The sequence below is a fragment of the Thermomyces dupontii genome (genome assembly GCF_041956625.1).
Source record: "Thermomyces dupontii strain NRRL 2155 unplaced genomic scaffold VTN31scaffold_2, whole genome shotgun sequence".
NCBI lineage: Eukaryota > Fungi > Ascomycota > Eurotiomycetes > Eurotiales > Trichocomaceae > Thermomyces > Thermomyces dupontii.
The window spans coordinates 1,204,250-1,224,480 of NW_027192308.1; the positions used below are offsets into that span (position 1 = coordinate 1,204,250).

The 20,231-nt window shown below is 49.9% G+C and overlaps 5 protein-coding genes across 5 annotated transcripts; 2 read left to right on the plus strand and 3 right to left on the minus strand.

The window, feature by feature from the left end:
* Positions 1-405: 405 nt before the first annotated feature.
* On the minus strand, positions 406-2,433 carry VTN31DRAFT_2805 (uncharacterized protein; the record flags this gene model as incomplete). Its single annotated transcript, XM_069403014.1, has 7 exons — positions 406-889; positions 950-1,267; positions 1,365-1,563; positions 1,643-1,817; positions 1,886-1,922; positions 1,982-2,092; positions 2,156-2,433. 7 exons carry the CDS (start codon positions 2,431-2,433, stop codon positions 406-408), a joined length of 1,602 nt encoding a protein of 533 aa, XP_069262238.1.
* Positions 2,434-7,346: 4,913 nt separating this feature from the next.
* Positions 7,347-7,868, plus strand: VTN31DRAFT_2806 (uncharacterized protein; the record flags this gene model as incomplete). The annotated part of the gene is made up of 1 exon (XM_069403015.1): positions 7,347-7,868. One exon carries the CDS (start codon positions 7,347-7,349, stop codon positions 7,866-7,868), a length of 522 nt encoding a protein of 173 aa, XP_069262239.1.
* A 921-nt stretch (positions 7,869-8,789) lies between these two features.
* Positions 8,790-9,343, minus strand: VTN31DRAFT_2807 (uncharacterized protein; the record flags this gene model as incomplete). Its single annotated transcript, XM_069403016.1, has 3 exons — positions 8,790-9,132; positions 9,199-9,229; positions 9,286-9,343. The coding sequence occupies 3 exons, from the start codon at positions 9,341-9,343 to the stop codon at positions 8,790-8,792; spliced, it is 432 nt and encodes a 143-aa protein (XP_069262240.1).
* Positions 9,344-13,780: 4,437 nt separating this feature from the next.
* VTN31DRAFT_2808 (uncharacterized protein) lies at positions 13,781-15,563 on the plus strand (the record flags this gene model as incomplete). Its single annotated transcript, XM_069403017.1, has 2 exons — positions 13,781-14,629; positions 14,685-15,563. The coding sequence occupies 2 exons, from the start codon at positions 13,781-13,783 to the stop codon at positions 15,561-15,563; spliced, it is 1,728 nt and encodes a 575-aa protein (XP_069262241.1).
* A 948-nt stretch (positions 15,564-16,511) lies between these two features.
* VTN31DRAFT_2809 (uncharacterized protein) lies at positions 16,512-18,621 on the minus strand (the record flags this gene model as incomplete). The annotated part of the gene is made up of 2 exons (XM_069403018.1): positions 16,512-17,655; positions 17,708-18,621. The coding sequence occupies 2 exons, from the start codon at positions 18,619-18,621 to the stop codon at positions 16,512-16,514; spliced, it is 2,058 nt and encodes a 685-aa protein (XP_069262242.1).
* Positions 18,622-20,231: the final 1,610 nt, after the last annotated feature.

Sequence of the window (20,231 nt, forward strand, 5' to 3'; positions counted from 1 at the left end):
CTCGACGAAGTGATATTCGAGTTCTCCAACTGGTCATAACTACCAAGGTACTAGGTAGGTAGACGGCTGTTTATAGGAGCAGTCAAGGGATAAGTTGTCATGATGAACGTGCACTTGCTCAGAGCTCAGACTCGGGTTTACTTGGCCTATGCCTCTCAGCTGTACGGAAGTCTGTGAGGACCCTTTCGGACTGTCTGATCATGCCATTGGTGGATCCAGTACGACATCATGGATACAATGGGGTGTCTACCCGTAGTTCAATGTAAGTTCCATATCCATCGAACTCAAGACAGATCAATAGTCGTCGAAACTGTACACACGCACAATGGAAGCGCAAGGTCGATATACAGAAAAAACCAGATACATCCTGCCACACCAGGTTCATGAACATCATAGTTACCTTCCTCAACCCTCAATGAAACCGCAAGGCCATTCCCGCTTGTCAGTCAGATCACCGGTATTGAGCATGGCTTGCCGCATCTTTTCCCAGTCTGTGCACACTTGCATTTGCACCAGGCCAGGTGTATGCAATCCATCAGTAAATTGCAGTGCATAGCCAGACCCATCCTTCTTGACAACCGATGATCCCTTCGGCGGAGACCAGAATTGTTTCCCTCCTGACTGCTCGTAGGCTGAAAGAGCACTGATAAGCATGTCCGTCGCTGTGACTCCCTGGAAACCACCCTCTTTCACGAGCACGTCTGTTCCAGGGAGTGTTCTAAGCTTGTGAGACCACGATGGTCCAAAAGCGCTTCCAGAGAACCAGGACTCCACAACAACGATATACCATTGATTACCCTCGTAGCAGATTTCAATAACGTCGTCACTCAGATGATAGTTGTCTTTGATATCCCATGGCGGATCCTCGCCACATTTCGAGCCTGTCTTGCTGTTGTCAAAGATTAGGTTATTGCTATCTCGTCAGAAGTCCAGGGTCAACTGCACTCACAGAAATATGGGAGTGCTGACGCGCTTAAGGTAACCTGAACCCTTTTCGTCCTCGAACCCAGGAGCCACTTCCCATGTTTTCGGAATGAGGGCGGCAAAAAACATTTTCTTTATCTCCTCGTGGTAATCAAACAGAGTATTATTGCCGTCGAACAGGGTGAAGGTCCCACCATCGATTATCCTCCACAAGGCCTGCATACTGTTCGACGATCCATTGAAGAGATCGTTGACTTGCATTATTTGCATTTGGGTAAGTTGATCATATATTTGTCCCAATAGAGAGAAAACCTTAGCATTGGTTGATTCTCCTGTTAACTCCCTGTTTGGCAGGTTAGTGGTCCAAGATCATGGAAGTTTGTTCGACCACGAGACAAACAAAATAGGCGATTCCAATGCTCTAATTTGAGGCGACTTACGCAGGCAGATGAATCAGTCCATAAGGCATGGCCATACCCGCAGCAAGCGTAATGCCATCCTTGATCTTAGAACTGGTCTTGTTGTACTTCTCGTCCAGCTCTTCGTCCCCCTTTCCCCCTCTATCGGGGTCCTTGCCCTTTCCCCCGGCTTTCTTTGCTTTGTTTATCTGCTTCACGTTTTCCATCACCACTTTCAAAGCTGGAAAAAGCTGAGCATCAGCATCTGCTCCTTGTTCTATGATACCTTGCTGTATGTGTCAAAAACAAACTGGACCTACTCTTCTCTGCAATTTCACCGATGGCTCCTAAACCAAGTGTTATGAGTGGAATAAGAAGGTCTCCCAGCCAGTCAATTTGTTTGAGTTCAGGTGCAAAGACGTCGGTGAAACTTAAAACATCGTCTTGGACTCTGTCGTGCGCAGACAGTAGAGCGTCATAACCACGACGATACATCTGAGTCAAAATTGTCAGTAACAGTGTCCGCAGTGAACCAGTATTGTTCTGGAAGGGTAGTTACTCACAGCGTGAACATTTGCGAGAGAATTTAAAATCATGTGTCTTCCGTGTTTCCGTCAGCAAATTCTAACCGCTCGATGTCGGGCAATGACTGGTCTCACCCGCAAGCAAATTCGGTCTGATGACACTGGACATTTGGATTGTTGCAAGGTCCATTATCTATATGATGGCATCGCCAGTTGGCCGGGCCATGCATCTTGTCGGAAATGTATCTAGATTTCAACGCACTGTCAGCTCTCATGTGCGGAGATAAGGCTGAGAAGTGGGTTCCATACTCGACATAAGAGAACTTTGTCCGACTTTGATTCATATACCAGTCGTAATCCAGAGCGCCATGAAGCTCATGACAACCGAGCCCTTCCCAGACTGCTACCGGATCTTGATCGATCGTCTGAACAAGCGGGTCACTGCAAGTCTTGAGGATTTTTTCTCGGGCAGTGTCGTCGATCAACGAAGAAGGCAAATCGAGAACGTGAGGATCATCCTTATCCGGAGGAGGCCCTTCCCTGGCGAGGGCCAGACAAGCAGTGAGCCAAATCCAGAGCGTCTGCATGCTGTCTGCTCCTCTGATGTAGATAAGAGCTCCCGATCAGGCAGCTGCTCTACATTTCAATAGACGAGCAGAGCAGTTCAAGGAGAATGTAGAAGAATCCCAGGCGGGATGTTGTGACTAAAGTGACGATACTATTTAACTCGTTCCCTGTTTTAGACTCTGGGTCTCCAACATGACTGTTGTCGCGGTACAGTAAACTCGAGTGTTGGGATTGAATGGAATGGCGATCTTTTTGACTCGATGCAGTAATTGATCAGCCTATTCGTTCAGCCGTATCGTTTACTTCATGGACTTCAGTCTCCGGCACATGATGCACGACAAGTTTCAAGCACGAAGTACGGCTCGATGCAACTTTGTGTCGTAGGAAAAGTTTAATTAAGCCTTCACAAACGCTTGCCTAACCTTGCGAATTAAGTTATGAACGCATTGGCTGTGGACCCACCATGACATGTTTTCCAAAGGCATCCACCAAGCAAGCTTCTTCCGTCCTTTTATCAACATCATATTGGACATGGAGTGGTCGGCACGTGGGGATCGTATCTTATGTCCACAGAACTCCCAGTCTCCCGGCACAACAGCGCAACTGCTCAAGAAATTCCCGATTGGCTGTTTGTTTGTCCCCAACCTGGCCGCTATCTGGTTTGGGTTATGTCAGCTCCAACTGCGAGAGAAGTAGCTGATCCGATCCTTATAAGTTGACTGTCAGGCTTGTGACTAGCTGGCCTACCCAGGATCTATTCCTGCGATCAGTCGACAACGGGCACAGTACTTACTACTCTAAATACGGAATAGTATGTGGACGTTGGCTAGAAATTTTTTGATCGACAATGTAATACTATTCGATGTGGCATTTCTGGAATCAAGAGTCCCGGTACCTCTAGAGTTTATGTATCTACGGAATTTTCCCTACCTAACCCTAAAACAGCCCTCCGTCGATGTGGAGATCGCCGAGGTCTTGGACCCAGCCCCCAAATTCCCAATTCGGATTCTGAACGGCCGATCGTCCCAAGCTGCCAACGTCGGACTTGCAGAATCAGGCTAAACTGGCCAGTAGTTATGCTTTTTCCTTCCAACCCTCGGTCAAAGCATGCCCCATCATGAATAAGGTCAGGACGCTCCGGCGTGCCAACTGCTTAATCTCGTTACTTCGAATAGGACAACTCCTACGGAATACGGAGTACTCTACGGAGTATTTGTAAGTAGTTTGTCCCCGTACTTTAACCTAGTACTCGTGGTTATCCAGTGCCCTGCTGAATATGGAACAGTGCCTAACGCTTCTTTCATATTCCGGTGATCCTACTCGTTGATAGTTAACCTATTTGTTTCAGCTAATATTATAGGTAGACTTCTGTGCTCCGTACATTCACGGGGCCAGAGACTCGAGGTCCTCAACGAAGGGACGGACAACCAGGTGTTCAGGGGAGTTGAGGCTCTTGAGCTCACTGCTGTCATAACTACAATAGTGAAGAACTCGCAGAAGGTCAACGATAACGAAACGAAACTCGAGCAACATTCGATCGATCAATACTCCGTACTCCGTACTAAAACAGCGAAATCTGGTCATCTGAGATGGCTTTCGAAGCTCGGTTCCAATCCCATGATTGGAGAGCACTTAATGGGTGAGTCCAAACAGCGAGGCTCCGTTTGCAATTTCAGTGTTGAATCGAGTAACTAGTAGGTCGTACTTCATGCAATATTCCACGATATTTTGATACATGAGCACGAAGCGACCCATTATAACTGCGATATCCTGCATGGCCGAGCTGGATACTTATCGATGAGACACAAGCTTGATTGTTTCCAGCCGATTCGCGGCCTATGGTGCATTAGCAATTTGTTTGTTGCTTTAATGTGTCTCGATGGCTGTGTAATAGGTTGTCGAACAAAGGTGTTGCGCGTGAAGGCTAGGGCGTTACCATCATTTGGTCTCAAGAAGTTATTGGCCATTTGTCGTGATATGCAGTGGGCCTTTGACCGTTCCAGAAGGGAAAGACGGTAGCGAACCTGCCGGACCATGGTGGTTCTTTGAGGCCGTATGAACCCCCGATGGAACTTGAAGGGCGGAAGCACTGGGATCGGGCCTCCATCAAGAGGGACAGAAATCACGGAACAAAGGTCCCTAAGTCATTAACGGCCCCCGGGACAGAACTTATGACATGTAAACACTTTTTGACATTAAGTGACTAGGTATGAACCTGACGGCAGAATTGAAAAGGGTCACCTCTGAAATTTGTTTGAAACCCTAACCCTAAACCCTAGGCTCGGCAAGGGGAAGGCACAGCACCGACGCAAGTCCGAAGAGCTGCCCGATCACAAGAAGACCAGCGACGATTGGGAATTCGCCTCTTGAACTTCCACGCTGAGAAAGTTGCCAGCTTCGAGGGACAATATTTCAGTCCTTTTCAACGAGAGAATCTCCCGGTATCGCCCTGTGATCCCTCATTCTATCCTGAGGATGATGAACACCTATCAGAGGGTATGGTCCAGTATGTTCCTCGATGCATGGACAGATATCAAGCCCCGGCTCGCAGGGGCGGCGGCTCCCCAGTTCCGCTCTTTCTGAGCACCATCACGACCTCTCGCCGCCGGCCATGACGGATCCCACGCTGATTTCTTTCAGCGAACGGCTCGACGAGTTACATGCCCGTCTGAATGAACTTCGATCGGCTGTTCTTACCCGAGATGAGTACGTCGATCAGCGCAATCGCGAAGACGAGCATATCAAACGCGAATTCCACAAACTACATCATGCAAACATTACTATCTTTCCAAGCTCTCCTTGACCATTTTCACCTTTTTTCAGGCCTGCTACCCGGCTTGACCCCTGACGAGCTGATGTTGAATAAAGGTCTAGCCTCATAATTTCAAATGCTATACCGTCGTGTGACGGACGCAACAAAGGATAGATTTATTCATTGATACAGTAACGACTCGGAGTAACTACTTCACTGGATGAATTTTGCAGTACATAAGACATACGAGTGGTTTGATGAGAACCAAACACCTTATTCCCACTCACTGGTAGAGTGATGACGCATGTGTATATAAAGCTCCGATTGCCCATAGAGTCGGAGAGCAGAGTTCTAGCTAGCAAGGTCTTGTGTTTGGTTCTCTCTCGGTCCAGGATAAGCCCAGTTCTGTCCGATAACACCTAAACGTATGGCGACGCAAACCTCACCCGCTGGGCAACGACTATATCGATGGCCGCCAACTTCCAGCCAGCATCGAACGCCACTTGTTTGAGACTAGTCGACGATGTCAATCAAGTTGGAAACAAACAGCGTAAGATTCCCTTGTTCTGTGATTTTCCTGGCCGTCTTGTCAATTCCCATGCTCACATTACTTATGTTGTAGGTCCGGGCAAGTACCTCGAGTAGGTGTAAGATGGCGTGGTAAATCGGGTGTAGAGCATCGCTTCGCCGTTGAATGGATCTATGACCTTATTTTTCGAAAGAGGAAACCGCATCAAGTTCATCTGACGGCGTCTGACTATCCACCAACGGAAGAGAGTGCACTGATCCGGTCGGAAATGCTTGCCATGGGAAGCTTCATGAGATGGAAATTGAGAACCATGGAGCGACAGCAATCACTGGTGTCTCCCGTAAGTCTGTCCACCTCTGTTTGTAAAGTCACGGGTGTTGGTCATTGTAATCCTCAACCGATTCAAGGTCCAAGTTTTGCAAGGCCACTTTGATGGGTGTTTGAATGTACAGCAAAGCAAAATCTATGATTTTCACGTCGCAAATCATGGTGAGGTTATGAAGATTTGTTGGCTCATGTCAACGCCAGATGGTGACACAACTCTGAGTATGGAGATGCCGATTATCGATTTCGATGATGGCACAATCCTGCTATTACCAACTAGGGCTCGGCTAGGCCAAGTTACGAATACCCCTTTCTGGCGAGCGACAACAGCAGCATATAAATTTGTCCTTCGCATCAGTCCTCCATGGTTCGGGCGACTGATGACAAGTTATCAAACCATACCGAATACCACTAGCGGATGACTTTTTGCCGTAAGAACGAGAAAAGTGTGCGGATTTGTGATGCATCGAGTTATATGCCGAAGGGCGATTAGAACCGAATTTCCAAGTACACTACTCATGACGGTTGTTCGATGAAAGAAGACGGAAACATGTCTGTGGACAGTGAGGGTTTCACGGAGTACTCTGGAACTATCAGTCATATCAAATTTGTGCGGCACTTGACCAAGACTACCGGAGCGCTCGTAACCTATCCTGGCAGAACGTCGATGCCCAGCGTGACAGTGGCTGATAAGGTTGTTATCTATTCAAGACAATCCTCTTAAGTACCTAGCCTAGTACTGTTATTCTGTCCGGGAAAATACAAAACCAATGGAGAAGCCAGCTTGGCGTTACGATCCATGTCACAACAATGGCATCACGGATCCTGAGATCTCCCCTCGTAATAAATATATTAATACTAACTTTGCTGAAGCCCCTTGAACAAGGTTAACCCATGGAGTTCCGACTCGGAATCTGGGATGATAGTCATATAATCCGTAGTTCCTGCTCATGCTTCTGGGCTACTGTGTTCATCTGTCGCGTCTTCAAGGCCAGATCTCGTAGTCGGATGATGCAGCTTTTCGCCTTCTATTACTACGTCCTCAGCCTGGGCCTTGGTGCGGTTCGGTCTAGCTAGATGCCCTGAAGAGCCGCTCCCAGAAACCGCCATATACAGCGATGGTCACTTCTTCTACCCAAACGGCGATCCCTCATGCTTCAAGCACGGAAGCAAGTTAAATATAAGCTGGGTGTCAAATTACGAGACCGTGAACTTGTGGCTAATTGAGAATGACGAGTGGAACGAGCCGGAGGCCCTTGGCCGTACGTGCATCCATCACGACAAATCGTGATTCTCCTAGAAGAACGAAACTGACCCACTGATCGCAAATGGTGCCAGTCAACATGGCCGCGACATGGTACGAATGGACGGTGGACTCGCCCAGCAAGAACCGGTCGTCCTTCTACGTGTTTCGCATCGTCAACGCGCAGGGAACGGAAACGGAGAAAAAGATTGGGGGGTTTCTGAGCGGATACTTCTATATCGACTACGGAAGCGATTCGAGTGAAGAGGAAGGACTGGACAAGGTCAAGGTCAAGAACGCGGGCAATGACAAGGATAAGGACAAGGGTGAAGACGAGACGTCGGGATCATCAGTAACCGCCTCGAGCGATACGACGACATCATCACCACCATCATCCTCGTCGTCGGAAACATCGGACCTTTACACTACGCTGACCATTACCACCATGAATGCCTCACCAACCCCAATTTCAGACCCCAACCCCGAGGACGGCGACAATGGCGATGACAGCAACGATGACAATGGAGGTAACTCTGTGGCTCTCGGCGCAGGGCTGGGCCTGTGCCTGGGTGTACCGATGCTCGTCGTCGGATCATTGATCTGGTGAACGAAACATGCGCAATTTGTCCCTCCAACGACCCGCAATGATCCAACCCCAGAATTCAACCTGAGCAACTTATGAAGTGAAGGTGAAGGGTCAGAAGGCCGCATGGGGCTCAATTTTGATCGAGGAAAAAAAGTACAGTCGCATTCCGTCTCCTTCAGCTATCCATGCATTGTACTATATATTATTACTACAGTTATGATCGCAAGCAATTCTGGTAAGATAACCTGCTGGGAAGTATCCAGGATTCCGATTGAATGTGAAGATCACTGTTGTATGGCAACACTAGCCCATTCTGTAAACTGCAAGCCTACAGTACTCAGACACGTACTTGAAGCGCAATCCGGCTGCTCCCCCGTGAAAAAGCCACCCGAAGCGAGAGCGGCTCGCCAAAGTACGACAGCAGAGCGACGAGATTTGTCTCAATACCTGAAGTCACGGTTCAAGTGTTCTATTCTTTCTCAAGGCCCTCAGAATTTGCGGCGGGAGTAGTAGTGTCAACAGATGGAGATTGCGTTGGAAGTTTAGGGCATAGGATCGAACTGTGAAAGAATGGCAAGCACCACCTGCACTGCATCCTGGTCTTACAAACAGAAGGACTACTCGCAGTTACCTTTACTATGAGGTCTCCTAGTCGTACTGTTGTAGTCAAACTACATTCTCTCTCGGATGGATTCCTCTAGCTACCTAAACCTCTAAGTCATTCAGATTACTTGAATACCAATAAGATGCTGTACAGTACAAGAACAATATATCAAACAGTAGCCAGTAATATTAAAAGGCCTTTTCCTCGAGAACCCGCTTGGCTCGGATATATGTGAGTTCCCAAAAACAAACTCTCACTGAGATCCAATGACGCCAAACCTTCCCGTAAACAGAAGAAACATACAGAATCTCTGAGATGCGAAAGCGAATGTCATAAAATTACCAAGATGTCGGCCCGTTAGTGGCTTCATACCTGCTTGAGCTCCTCTCGTATTTGACAGTCACGTTATCCGTCCGGCGAATCTGACTCAACGGATGACTGTTCTGACTCTCCACATGGTTGCCGCCAAAGAAGCTCTCTTGGCTCTCGACTGCGGTGAAGCCAACGCTATCCTTTCGTTTGCTAGCGCCATGCGACGAACTATTGTACCCGCTGTTCTTGGACCGATCATAGTAGATACCACGGCCGCTGGACGCCAGAGCACGCTTGCCCAGAATAAGTTCGAGGAGTGGTTGCAGAGTCGGGATACATGACGCAATAGCGACAACGCATGCCTCAATACTAGACGGGGAACGATCGAGTTAGGGGATAGTGCATGTGGAAAAAGAGACGGATGGCGTGACTTACCAAGTCCACAACACCAGATCGGCAGTGCTATCTGTTGTTGAGGTCAGCTTGGGGTTGAGCTGCAGATGCAGTGGAATGTATACTCACAAGTGAAGTCGGATTTGTCCATGAGTCCAGGTAATTGAATGCATTTGATGATCGCCATGGCAGAAGCGCTTTAGCGCCCCAAGTTAGCCATTCTCCAGGTAGGTCTTGAGTTGAACGCACGGCTACTTACAGAGAACCGAGCCCTAAAGCGCCACATAAAGCGATTTTCTTCCGCAGTGACATCTTCAACTTTAGTAGAACGGTACTCGGATAAACGGCGAGGAAGAGATCGACAAATGCCGAGATAGCTTTGATGCGTCAGCACACGACGCAGGGCAAGACTATTAGCTATTAACGAGGACTTACCTCCCGTGAAGATCGCATAGTCGACGAGAATCCTCTGATCTCGGCAGGGAGCGCCCTGTGAAGCCGAGGCTTCCACATCGCTTCTGGCGGATCACACATGGTAAAGAGGACGACAATGCAGATGCAGGACACAACACCGGCGAGGCTGGTCAATACCCATACCATAGCATAATTTGGTGAAGCTTGTTTCGATTCAGGATCCGATTCAAAAGGGCGGCGATGGCCAGCTTTGGAATGGTGAAGGCGAGAATGCCAAATACAAAGCTGAGGTTGTTGAGAAGAAGAACTGTCTCCACCTTGCTTGGATCAAGGGTCATGAGATGTTTCCCGAGGCCGTTAATGACAGCTGTAGTGGTCACAGCGCAGAAAGCAAAGTTCATGAGCTGGTCGATTCGGTTAGAAATCGCGTAACTATCAGCGCGTTTGAGGTGATCGAGACCGTACCATGCCAGCCACGATCAAGTAATCATCAAGGCCGAAGCTCCGCAGCATCACCAGGCGAATATGCAATCTTGCCGCGACAACGAGGGTGGTAAAGCCTGTCAATGCCCATAGTACACCCATGATTTTAGGGCCTTTGTCCTCAGTGGGGTCGAGATTTGGCGGTATTTGCTGTTCCATCTCGTTGATAATGGCGTTTCCTTCTGAACGGACAGTTTTGAGTTTGGCCTTGACGCGCAGGGGAGAAAGATGGATGACTTCTTCCGTCGAGCATGGGGCAAGCTGACAGTTTGTTGGGTGCTTGCTCGATTTAAATTTCAACGCTCACAGGATTAACGGAAACTCCCTGATCGAAACACCTCAGTCCCAGTGTCCTCGTTCGAGTAGTGTCTCCAACTCTCCGTAGTCTCTTTAAGGATGCTGCCGGCTTCCTCATCTGGGCACTACTAGCACTCGGAAAGTAAATTCTTCTTGTCGTTTGAATGGTAAAAGTGGGAGCGTTTATGGGGCCCCTGAATTGTGGACTCAATGAGCGCAAGACTTGACAGGATTGGCCATAAAAAGTAGGTTGGCTCCGTGAGCTTATGGTTAAAGTCAAGATACTATGGCAAGATTCATTGCAATTTACATTGTACAAGCGATATGGATGCAGGATGCCTCGCAAGTCGCAACCGTAGGCGCTATTTCTTTCTGGCACATCTGCATAATCCGGTGTGAATGTTCCTCATCCTGTCTTGTTGTATGAGGCGACGATCCAACCTTTCGGAAAAAGTGTCAGCCTTTCAGTTCAAAGGAACGCAGGACCTCAACACCCTGTCACGGTCATGGTTAGCTCGTGATCCTTGAGCAGAATAAGCTGCTGCTTGAAGAATTCGAAATGCCAATTACTGCATTCAACGAGATGTTGTTGACATCCCCAATTCTTTGAGAGCAACCAGACAGGTGCGATCCAAACTCGGATAGGAAGATGCGGCTGCAACGGAAATACTACCGACACAGTGATTGATGCTGATCATGCGCCATCCCTGATTTATTTTTAGATGCGCAAGTAAGCTAAATGGCCCGACCGTTTCGGCTACACATCTCGCACTGACGCCACACTCGAATAGTCAGTAGATAGTAAGTGCCTATGTTCTTTAGCTTAGTTCCAACTACCCTAACGTAGGTAAGAGTGGGTAAGTAACGGAGCAGCTAGGGAATTGTGCACCAAAAGAGCCAGTCTGCTAGGATCTTTGAACGACATTTTTTTTATCGGGGATCAGACGGTGAAATCCTACACGGACAACAGCGTGAGAAAGTAGGCGATACTCAGTGCAATGAGCGAACTACTTTTGAGCTAGGTTCGACATGGGTCCCAGATCGACGGATGTAGTTTCTTTTTAAGCTTGAGTTTGAGCCCCTGTCAACTGTAGGGGCCCTGGAAGGTCTTATGCAAGTGTCGAGAAGTACTCCGTAGACCCCGGTAAGCCAACTGCATCCCATCGTTTAGTCCGTACGCACTAGTAGCCTACTTCAACTCGAGTTTAACACTAGTAGCCTACTAAGGTAGCTACACGAATCAATGTCTCACGGATACAAGCTCTCCACAAGAAACAGTCAATGATGAAGCGATCTAGACTTCAGACTCGGACTCTACACAGTACCTACCCAGGCACTCCATACTACTATGTGCGTGCAATAATACTCGCAGGTATCCTTATCAATAAAATTCCGGATTGCATGAAATTCAACGACGGAATAGTCCTGAATCCTCATTTCTAATTTGAAATATCGGTGCAGTAGGCCCTACCAACACGAAGGAATCTTGTCAGTACTCACATTGGTAGATTGTGCCTTGTACCCCTGCTTTTACCACAAGTCCACAACGGACACTACCCGATTCAATGTTTGCTGGGCAGCGAGTAACAGTTGATGATCTTCGTGCCTACTAGGCTAATGTACGGAGTACCTTAGACGAACTGTTCAGTCCATTCCCTGCAAACCTTCCCCTCTCTCGACCAAGCTATTTCTCGTGGCCAACTCATTGAGGAAGAGACCACGCCTCACAGTCGTCCCACCACGTAGTAGATGACGATGGCTTCCGCCCCGATACGTTGTCATCAGGGTCAAAGCAAAACGATCATGAATCTCAAGAGTCTGCGAAGCAGGAACTGCACATCACTGAGCATAAGCTTGTCTCAGCCGTGACTGGAGCTACAGTGTTGACATTGGAACTTGGGAGTCATGGGTAAAAGACCTTCGAGTCGTCATCGTAATCGTGATCGCCACTGATAGTCTGCCAGCTTTGGGACCGGTTCTCTGGCCGCGGGCCCTTCGATACCCTATCGGATGTGCGCGCCTCCGGCTCCTCAGCCAAAGTCCATCTAGACCAGATCATCTCGTTCCTGGGACCGCCCCCGCCAGATCCTCTCGACCGGAGAAGAGAAACATCTCCGTATTCGATGCTGAAGGTATGTTTTCTCTGTCCAACCCAGGCACAGATAGCTGATTCGACAGGACAATTCAAATTTCCCGAGCTTGTCCGAGGAACGGGGATGGTCCCTATGGATCACATGGAAAGCGTGAGGTTGTAGATTCATTTCTAGAATGCTGCGCTGGAGCCCCGAGGACCGGTGCACGGCAGAGGACCCGCTGCCCCATCTTTGGCGTCCGAGAACAACATCTGAGGACTGACTAGGAAAAAAAAAAAAAGTTATCTGCGAGTGAAAGGTAGATATTTCTTCGCTGAAGAATTCTTTTCATGCCCGATCAATGGGCTCCTCGCTCACACAGAATTGATGTGAAGAATTTATCACGCATTTCCCTACCTTTGAGACGAAGAAACAGCAATTCGTGATTGCTTTCGCCTTTTAGCGTACCTCTGAGCTTCAAAGTGGGCGAGAAGCTCTAGGGCAAGTAAATGCATTTGAGTTGCGTTCGCGCAAGACTCGGACTCCTGATACCAATGCTTGCACCCCCGATTTTTGTCCCCTTCTGACGCCAGTAATATGCTCGACACTTGGACGAGTAACTCCTAGTTTGTGCCTGGAAGCCATTGGCATTGGCTTGGGTTAATGATCTCCTAGTAGGAGATCACAATATATATAATTGAGAATCTCTAGACGAACAATTGTATACCAAGTTCTCGCTCATTTTGATCTTGGCCATAATCAATCAATGAATAGTGGATACTGACATCACAAGCGTGATTTATCACGAGTTCGCTTCATGGAAGATCAGATGGCATCCTTGCAAACGAAACTGAATACAGCGACATCTGTATTCAGCGTCCAAAACACGAGTATTGTGGCTGAAAAGAGCTCGAAAGCAAGGATTGTTCACTGTGTTCACCGGATAATTCATGATTCACTTCAGACGTACTTCAGACGTCGTGATTGGATAGGAAATCGAAGGCTCAATAGGAGGAGCCGAGTGACGGACGTTCTATTGACGTTTGTTTCCATCAGGATTCAAGAATGTAAAATTGAAACCTTGGAAAGTTCCGCTGCAAAATCACTTTTGAACAAAGTCTGACCAATCACATCGCGGAGACCACTCCAGCTGGCATTACGTGATCATGAGCTTCGCACGACACGTGATGTGTGTTTACTTGAGAAATTTCAGCGACCCTCGAGACCCAAACAATCTTTCTTCCTGATCACAACTCTTTTCTTTCCCTCGCACAACTTTCTTGACATCGCTTGTGATCAAATCATTCTATCTTATTGCTGAGACAGATTTTTATCTTAATTCAGATTATTTCTCGGCAATGCCTCCAAAACGATCATCAACACGCGCCACAACGGGCGCAAAAGCTTCGACAACTGCGACGACGGCCCGAGCGACCAAGACTCGTACCACCTCGGCCGCGGCACCCAAGAGACCTCTTCGTGAGGCCAAGGCGAAAGCCAACACCAGCGCGAAGCGTAAGGCGGAGGCAGATGCAGATGATAAAAAGTCGGAAAAAAGGCAGAAGCGTGTCGCCGACCCGGCCACCGCGGAGCCAGCTGCGAAGAAGCGCAGAACCGAGGCGAAGGAGCCGAAACGGGTCGCCAAGAAGGAAGTGAAGAAAGAAGCTAAGAAAGAAGTCAAAAAGGAGGTGAAGAAGGAGGTAAAGAAGAAGGAAGTCAAGAAGGAAGTGGTCAAGGAGAAAGTTGTAATCAACAAGGCCCCGACGACGCGTCTGGAAGTGTTCGTCTTTGGGTCGAACAGTAACGGCGAACTCGCGCTGGGCGACACGTTCAAGAGGGCGGAGTGCCCGCGTCCCAAGCTGAACTCGATCCTGGCGGAAGCTGGGGTGGTGCAGATCGCGGCTGGTGGCATGCACGGGGTGGCACTCACTCATGACAACAAGATCTTGACATGGGGCGTCAACGATCTGGGGGCGCTGGGCCGAGACACCACGTGGGAAGGCGGAATGGTCGACATTGACAAGGCGGAGGAAGAGGAATCGGACGAGGAGTCCGAGATCGAGGTCAATCCTCGGGAGGCGACGCCGACCCAGGTTGATCTGACCGATGTCGAAGAAGGCACCGTGTTTACGCAGGTGGCCGCCGCGGACAGCGCGTCTTTTGCTCTGACGGACGATGGGCGAGTGTATGGTTGGGGCACATTCCGAGTAAGCTGGAACCATTCTCTAAATCAGTAAGAGCTGCCAGCTGACTGTATGACAGGGAAGCAATGGAGTGTTTGGATTCTCACCAGAGATTGACGTCCAGCGTCGACCGGCTTTGATCCCGGGCTTGCAGAAGGTTCAGAAAATTGCTGCGGGAAGTAACCACGTTCTGGCCTTGACGACAGACGGGATAGTGTACGCCTGGGGAAGCGGCGAGCAGGACCAGCTGGGACGACGGATGCTGGAGCGGCGACGGAAAGAGCACGCCCTGACACCTCAGAAGGTGGGACTGCGCCGGGGCATTGTAGACATTGCCGCTGGTTCGGACCACTCGTTTGCGATGCACAAGGATGGGACAGTGTACAGCTGGGGGTTGAACAACTATGGCCAGACGGGGATTGATCACAACGCCGGGGAGCGAGAGGCGACGATTCTGAAGCCTGCGGTGGTGCGCAGCTTGAAGGAGCGGAAAGGTGACGACTCGTCACGAATTGTGCAGCTGGTGGGAGGCAACTTCAACAGCATCGCCATCACGGAGAAGAATGAGTGTCTCGTCTGGGGCCGCCTGGACAATTACGCGACGGGCCTGGACCTGTCGACGATGGGCACGGGCAAGACGGAGACGGAAGAGGCGAAGAACGAGCGCGACGACGTCATCTACGATGACCGAGGCCGACCGCGCATCCTGACGGCCGCGACGCCGCTGCCGGACCTGAAGGTTCGCTACGCGGCTCTGGGCACGGAGCACGCCATCGCGGTCACGACGGACGGGCGCGCGGTCAGCTGGGGCTTCAACTCGACGTACCAGACGGGGCACCCGACGGATGAGGACGTCAAGGTCGCGACGGTGATTGACGGCAAGGCCGTGCGGGAAAAGACGCTCGTCTGGGCGGGTGCCGGTGGGCAATACGGCATGGTGGCTGCGGAACTAGCCTAATCTCTTTTTTTTTTTTTTTTCGTTCACTATGTATTTAGAATAGGTTGATTCTTTTGTCGATTTGATTTGCATGTTGATGCTGCTTTGTTTTTGCTTGCCTGGTTGAGTCAGATCTGGAGTTAGAAGGGTATATTCGATTCTTAGGTGTTGCTCTTCTTTCGTCTTCGTCTTTCTTTGTCGCGGATGAAATGGTTCATCGGGCTTAGGCAATCCATAATCACTCTACGTACTCGCTGAGCAATAATCTCACTTCAAAAAGGCATCATCAGTCATGATTCCATTCCAAGGCAACTGCTCCAGTTGCTCCATCTACCATGCGGACGAAGGGCACTCGCCTGACTCAATTTAATGAGACGTTAGATTGAGGGAAGTCATGATATTTACATACAGGAATCGAAGAGGGATCGGCTCATCATAAATCATCATCATCACTTTATTGATTCATCGTCGTCTCATTCATCCAATTTCATCGAACTGCCTGACAAAGGAAATGATCGAAACGAGCGGATAGGTCCTGACCAACGAAAAAAAAAAAAAAAAAAAAAAGAACAGGACCCAAGGTCGAAGAAGAAGTTGAAACGAAGGAAGAAAAGAAAAACTGCATTTGTACAGAAGGAAAAAAAAATACATCACATCATGAGAAAAATCCGTCCATCATCACATCACATCACATCGTCATCATCACCATCATCGGCATCAACACAAACCAAATTCCGCCAGTCACACCCATCGTGTCCTGTCATGCCATCCTGTTCATGCTGTCATACAAAAAAAGAACAACAGTTGAAAACCCAAAACATGAAACCCATGATCACCATGAAAAAAAAAAAAAAGCCATCGATAGTCAAAATACACTAGCTAGTCAAACAAGATGACGAAGAAAAAAAAAAAATCAAAAAGTGGAAAACAAAGAGATGCAGCTGCCTGCAGCTGCGAAGAAAGGAAGATTCATTTCTCCGCCGAAGCACCGCACTCACGCACCATGCGCTTAAAGTCCCGCAGGACCTTCTCCGGAACCCGATCCCAGAGCAGCGAGCGCGAGTAGACGTCCGAGGTTGCCCTGGCGCCGTTCATCTTGCGCCGGCTGTCCTGGTTGCGCATCGCCTCAAAGGCCTGCTGCAGGTTGGTCGGCTTCTGCGCCTTGTCTTTGTTGTCGCCGCCGTTGTTGGCGTCGCCAGAGACAATCTCGTCAAACGTCGTCAGCGCATTGTACTGATCCGGGTTCAGTGCAAACACCTGCGCGTCTTCTTGCTGCTTGCTCGGCATGGCCAGTGTGTCGTGTAGTTCGTCCAGCCTGGAAGCCGTAGCCGCCGGGCCGGAGGTGATCTGCGCCATCTCCGCACCAGAAATAGTTGCTGGCAGGCTAGCACTACCGGAGGCACCCGAGGAGGTTGCCGTGGCGCCATTTTCCGAGGTCGAGGAGGCCAGCACCGCCTTGAGCACGTTCGCCGACTCCGCGCGATACTCCTCCGAGAGCTGTGGCAGCTTCGTCGTCGACAGCGATGCGCTGTTGGACGCAATGAAAGCACCAAACAGCAAGCACATGTAGAACGCATTCCAGCTGAATGGGTGGTCGTTGTTCTGTTGCTGCGAAGACTGCTGCGACGACGAGGAGGAGGTCTGACCAGCCTTCTCCGACTTGACAACTGTCGAGTCCTCTGCCCGAGAGGTTGGCGTTGGCTCGGGATCCAGAGACAGAGCATTGACCATGGAAAAGTCTTCCCAGTCGTGATCCATGCCCAGCTGCTGCTCAAAGTCGCCAAATTCGTTGAACCCGCCGATACCGGCGTTGCGCAGCTGCTGCTCCATCTTCTCCATCGTCTCGCGGAGGATGTTGTTCTTCTTGCGCAGCTCAGCCGTCTCCAGGGTGTGTGCCCGGATGAGCTCGTCCTTCTCCATGTGGAGGTTCTCGATGTACTGGTTGAACTGCTGCTGGGTGGCCATCCACTGAGCCTTCTCGCGCAGCAGCTCCGCCTCTCGGAGCTTCATGTTGTGGATCGTCTCTTCCATTTCGGCGATCATGGCAGTGAACTGCTTTTTCTCCTCCTCGAGTTTCTCGGTGTGGAGCTTCTTGCGTTGACGAGAGTCGAGCCTGCGACGAGTCAGTGACGAACAAGGGGACACCGAGCGAAGACAATACATACGCTGCCTGCCGATTCCGCAACAGCCGCTTCTGTTGCTTGAGCTCCTTGATCTCCTCCTCGTTAGTGGACTGCGCAATCAGCTGGTCAATGTTGCTGAGGGTGCGCTCCGGCGGGATCTCGAAGCGCGCATTCTTTTTCCGAATGCCGTCGCGACGCACAGTGAGGTTGGAATCGGAGCGGAACTGCGGGCTTCGCGTCTGCTTCGACGCATCGGTCATCTCGGATGCGGGCCGCACCCAGCCCTGGCTCGTCTGAGGCGACATGGCCACGCCGCCGGCAGCGCCAAAGACAGTCCCCGGACGATAGGACATCGGCGAGAATCCGACATTATTGGGCACCTGGCCCACGGCGCTGCCAACGAACGCACCGGTGGCGTTGGGGTCGAACTCATGGGGGAACTGTTCATAGACGGCCGTCGGTGTACATGATCCGGAACCCCGGGACATGGGCCATGATGCTTGTTGGGTAAAGTCGGCCGGCTGGGCGGTGTCGAGGCGCATGAAGGCATGGTTGATGGAATCGTACATGGTGGTTGCGACTTGGGAGTTTTGGCGGGTAGGAGGGTGTGATTGCGGAGCCGAATGTGAAAACTCTCCCCAGACTGGTTGATGTTGTGGGTGTTGTTGTTGTTGTTGTTGCTGTTGTGGTTGTGACTGTGATTGTTGCTGCTGTTGCTGTTGTTGTTGTTGTTGTTGTTGCTGCTGGGGTTGGCTTTGCTGCTGCGATTGATCTGGATAGGGCAAGCCGTTGGGATGCTCGTATGTTGACCGGCCCATTGACGAGTCGGGCGTGGGATCCAGGATCTTATCGTCCAACACGCTCATCTCGTCCTCCTCGGAAAAGGCGGGTTTGGCCTCCAGCACGGAAGGAGACTGCTGGTAAAAGTCGAAGGATTGTTGTGAGAAGCGGGACATGATGGGAGGACAACAGGAGTCGGAAATCGAAGAGGAGGAGGGCGCAAGGGAGAAGAAAGAATAATTGCGGCGATCAGAGAGTCAAAAAGGACGCGCAGCGCAGGACCCGAGGACGATGGCGAAAAGGGGGTTCGGGATTCGAAGAAGAAGCGGTGTGTAGTTGAAAGTTGCGCGCGCGCGGGGGGAGGGGGGGAGCGGAAGGGTGGGACAGAGTTCGGGTGGATTTGACGAGGGAGAAGAGAGAGGACAAGGAGAAAGTCGAGAGAGGATGGATGAGAGGGATTCAAGGAGAAAAGATTTGATCTTGATCTAGAGTGTTGAAGTTCAGAGTTGTGATGCTTCAACGACTCGGGGCCGGGGAGTGCATCTTCCTATACAAATACCTTTTCTTTCAGCGGCGGAACTCTATTCGGTGCTCCAATAACTCCATACTCGTACATAATAATAAATAATAACTAACCCTCGGAGCATAGCGTTGACTAACCCAAAATGTTCATTGCACGCCAAGCTCTCTAACCTATTTTTTTCCACTCCAATTTTTCTTGCTTGTTCTCTCGACTCCAAAGTTTCGCACTGAGGAACAGAGACCGCCGAGCCCCGACGTGCTCCGTGAGAGCGGTCTGTCCAAGTGAGAACCAGAGCCAACGTTGATTGGATGCTCTGTTCTGGTATTGGGCAGACGTGCAGCCTCTGTGGGCGTCATGCGATTGGTCCATGCGGTAATTTTGGCGGTTTGGGTGTGTATGGCGAGGGTCTAGGCTATTCCTATCTGAGCGTGGAAAATTACACACAGCCCGATGGGAGTTGCTGGTCCGATCGAGCCTCGATGAAGACTGTGGCGAATGCAGGAGGTAGATTACAGTATTGAATGCTGAATCATAGTACATACACACATGCTACAGGATGTACTCGAAAGTCCGAGTAGACAGTCAACTGTCCTAGGTCAAGCAGAGAAAGCAATCAAAGAGAAAAACGATCTATCCACCGCTCCCATCTCCGAAGGAGCAAAGAGCGGGGAGAGGATTGTGATCACGCTGTGACTCACAGTCCGGCATGAACCTCAGCCTGAAGCCTGGACTGCGCATACCGCGGACTCTTCGATATTCACGAAGCAACCGGGACGGTCGATCAGTAACTTAACCTTAAGGTTCGCATAAGCAGAGATTAGATAATCTTTCCACATAACCTAACGAACTACATACAGTACGTACCACATAGTTAACGATTCAATCGAATGAATGGACTGCAGGCACTACTGAGATGACGACCGATAAGATTTCGGGGAAAGAAAGAACTGAACGAACCAGCCGTTGTTTGAACAAAAAAAAAAAAAAAAAAAAAAAAAAAAAAAAAAAAAAAACCAATCACAGTCCACAGCTGATCCTTGGGACCCAGGGCCGGCCCGACAGCGGAGATCCACTGGCCGAGAGGGCTCGATGGGGGACCGACGCTATTCTATAAATGGTTAGCGCAGACTCCGATCCACGCTCATCGAGTCTCTCTTTGTCAGAAGGTGATGGACGAACTCGAAACGAGCTCCTCGTCATGGTATCAGAGCGCTCCAGCCTGAATGTCCACAGTCCACACAAATGACAAATGAGTGGGCAACG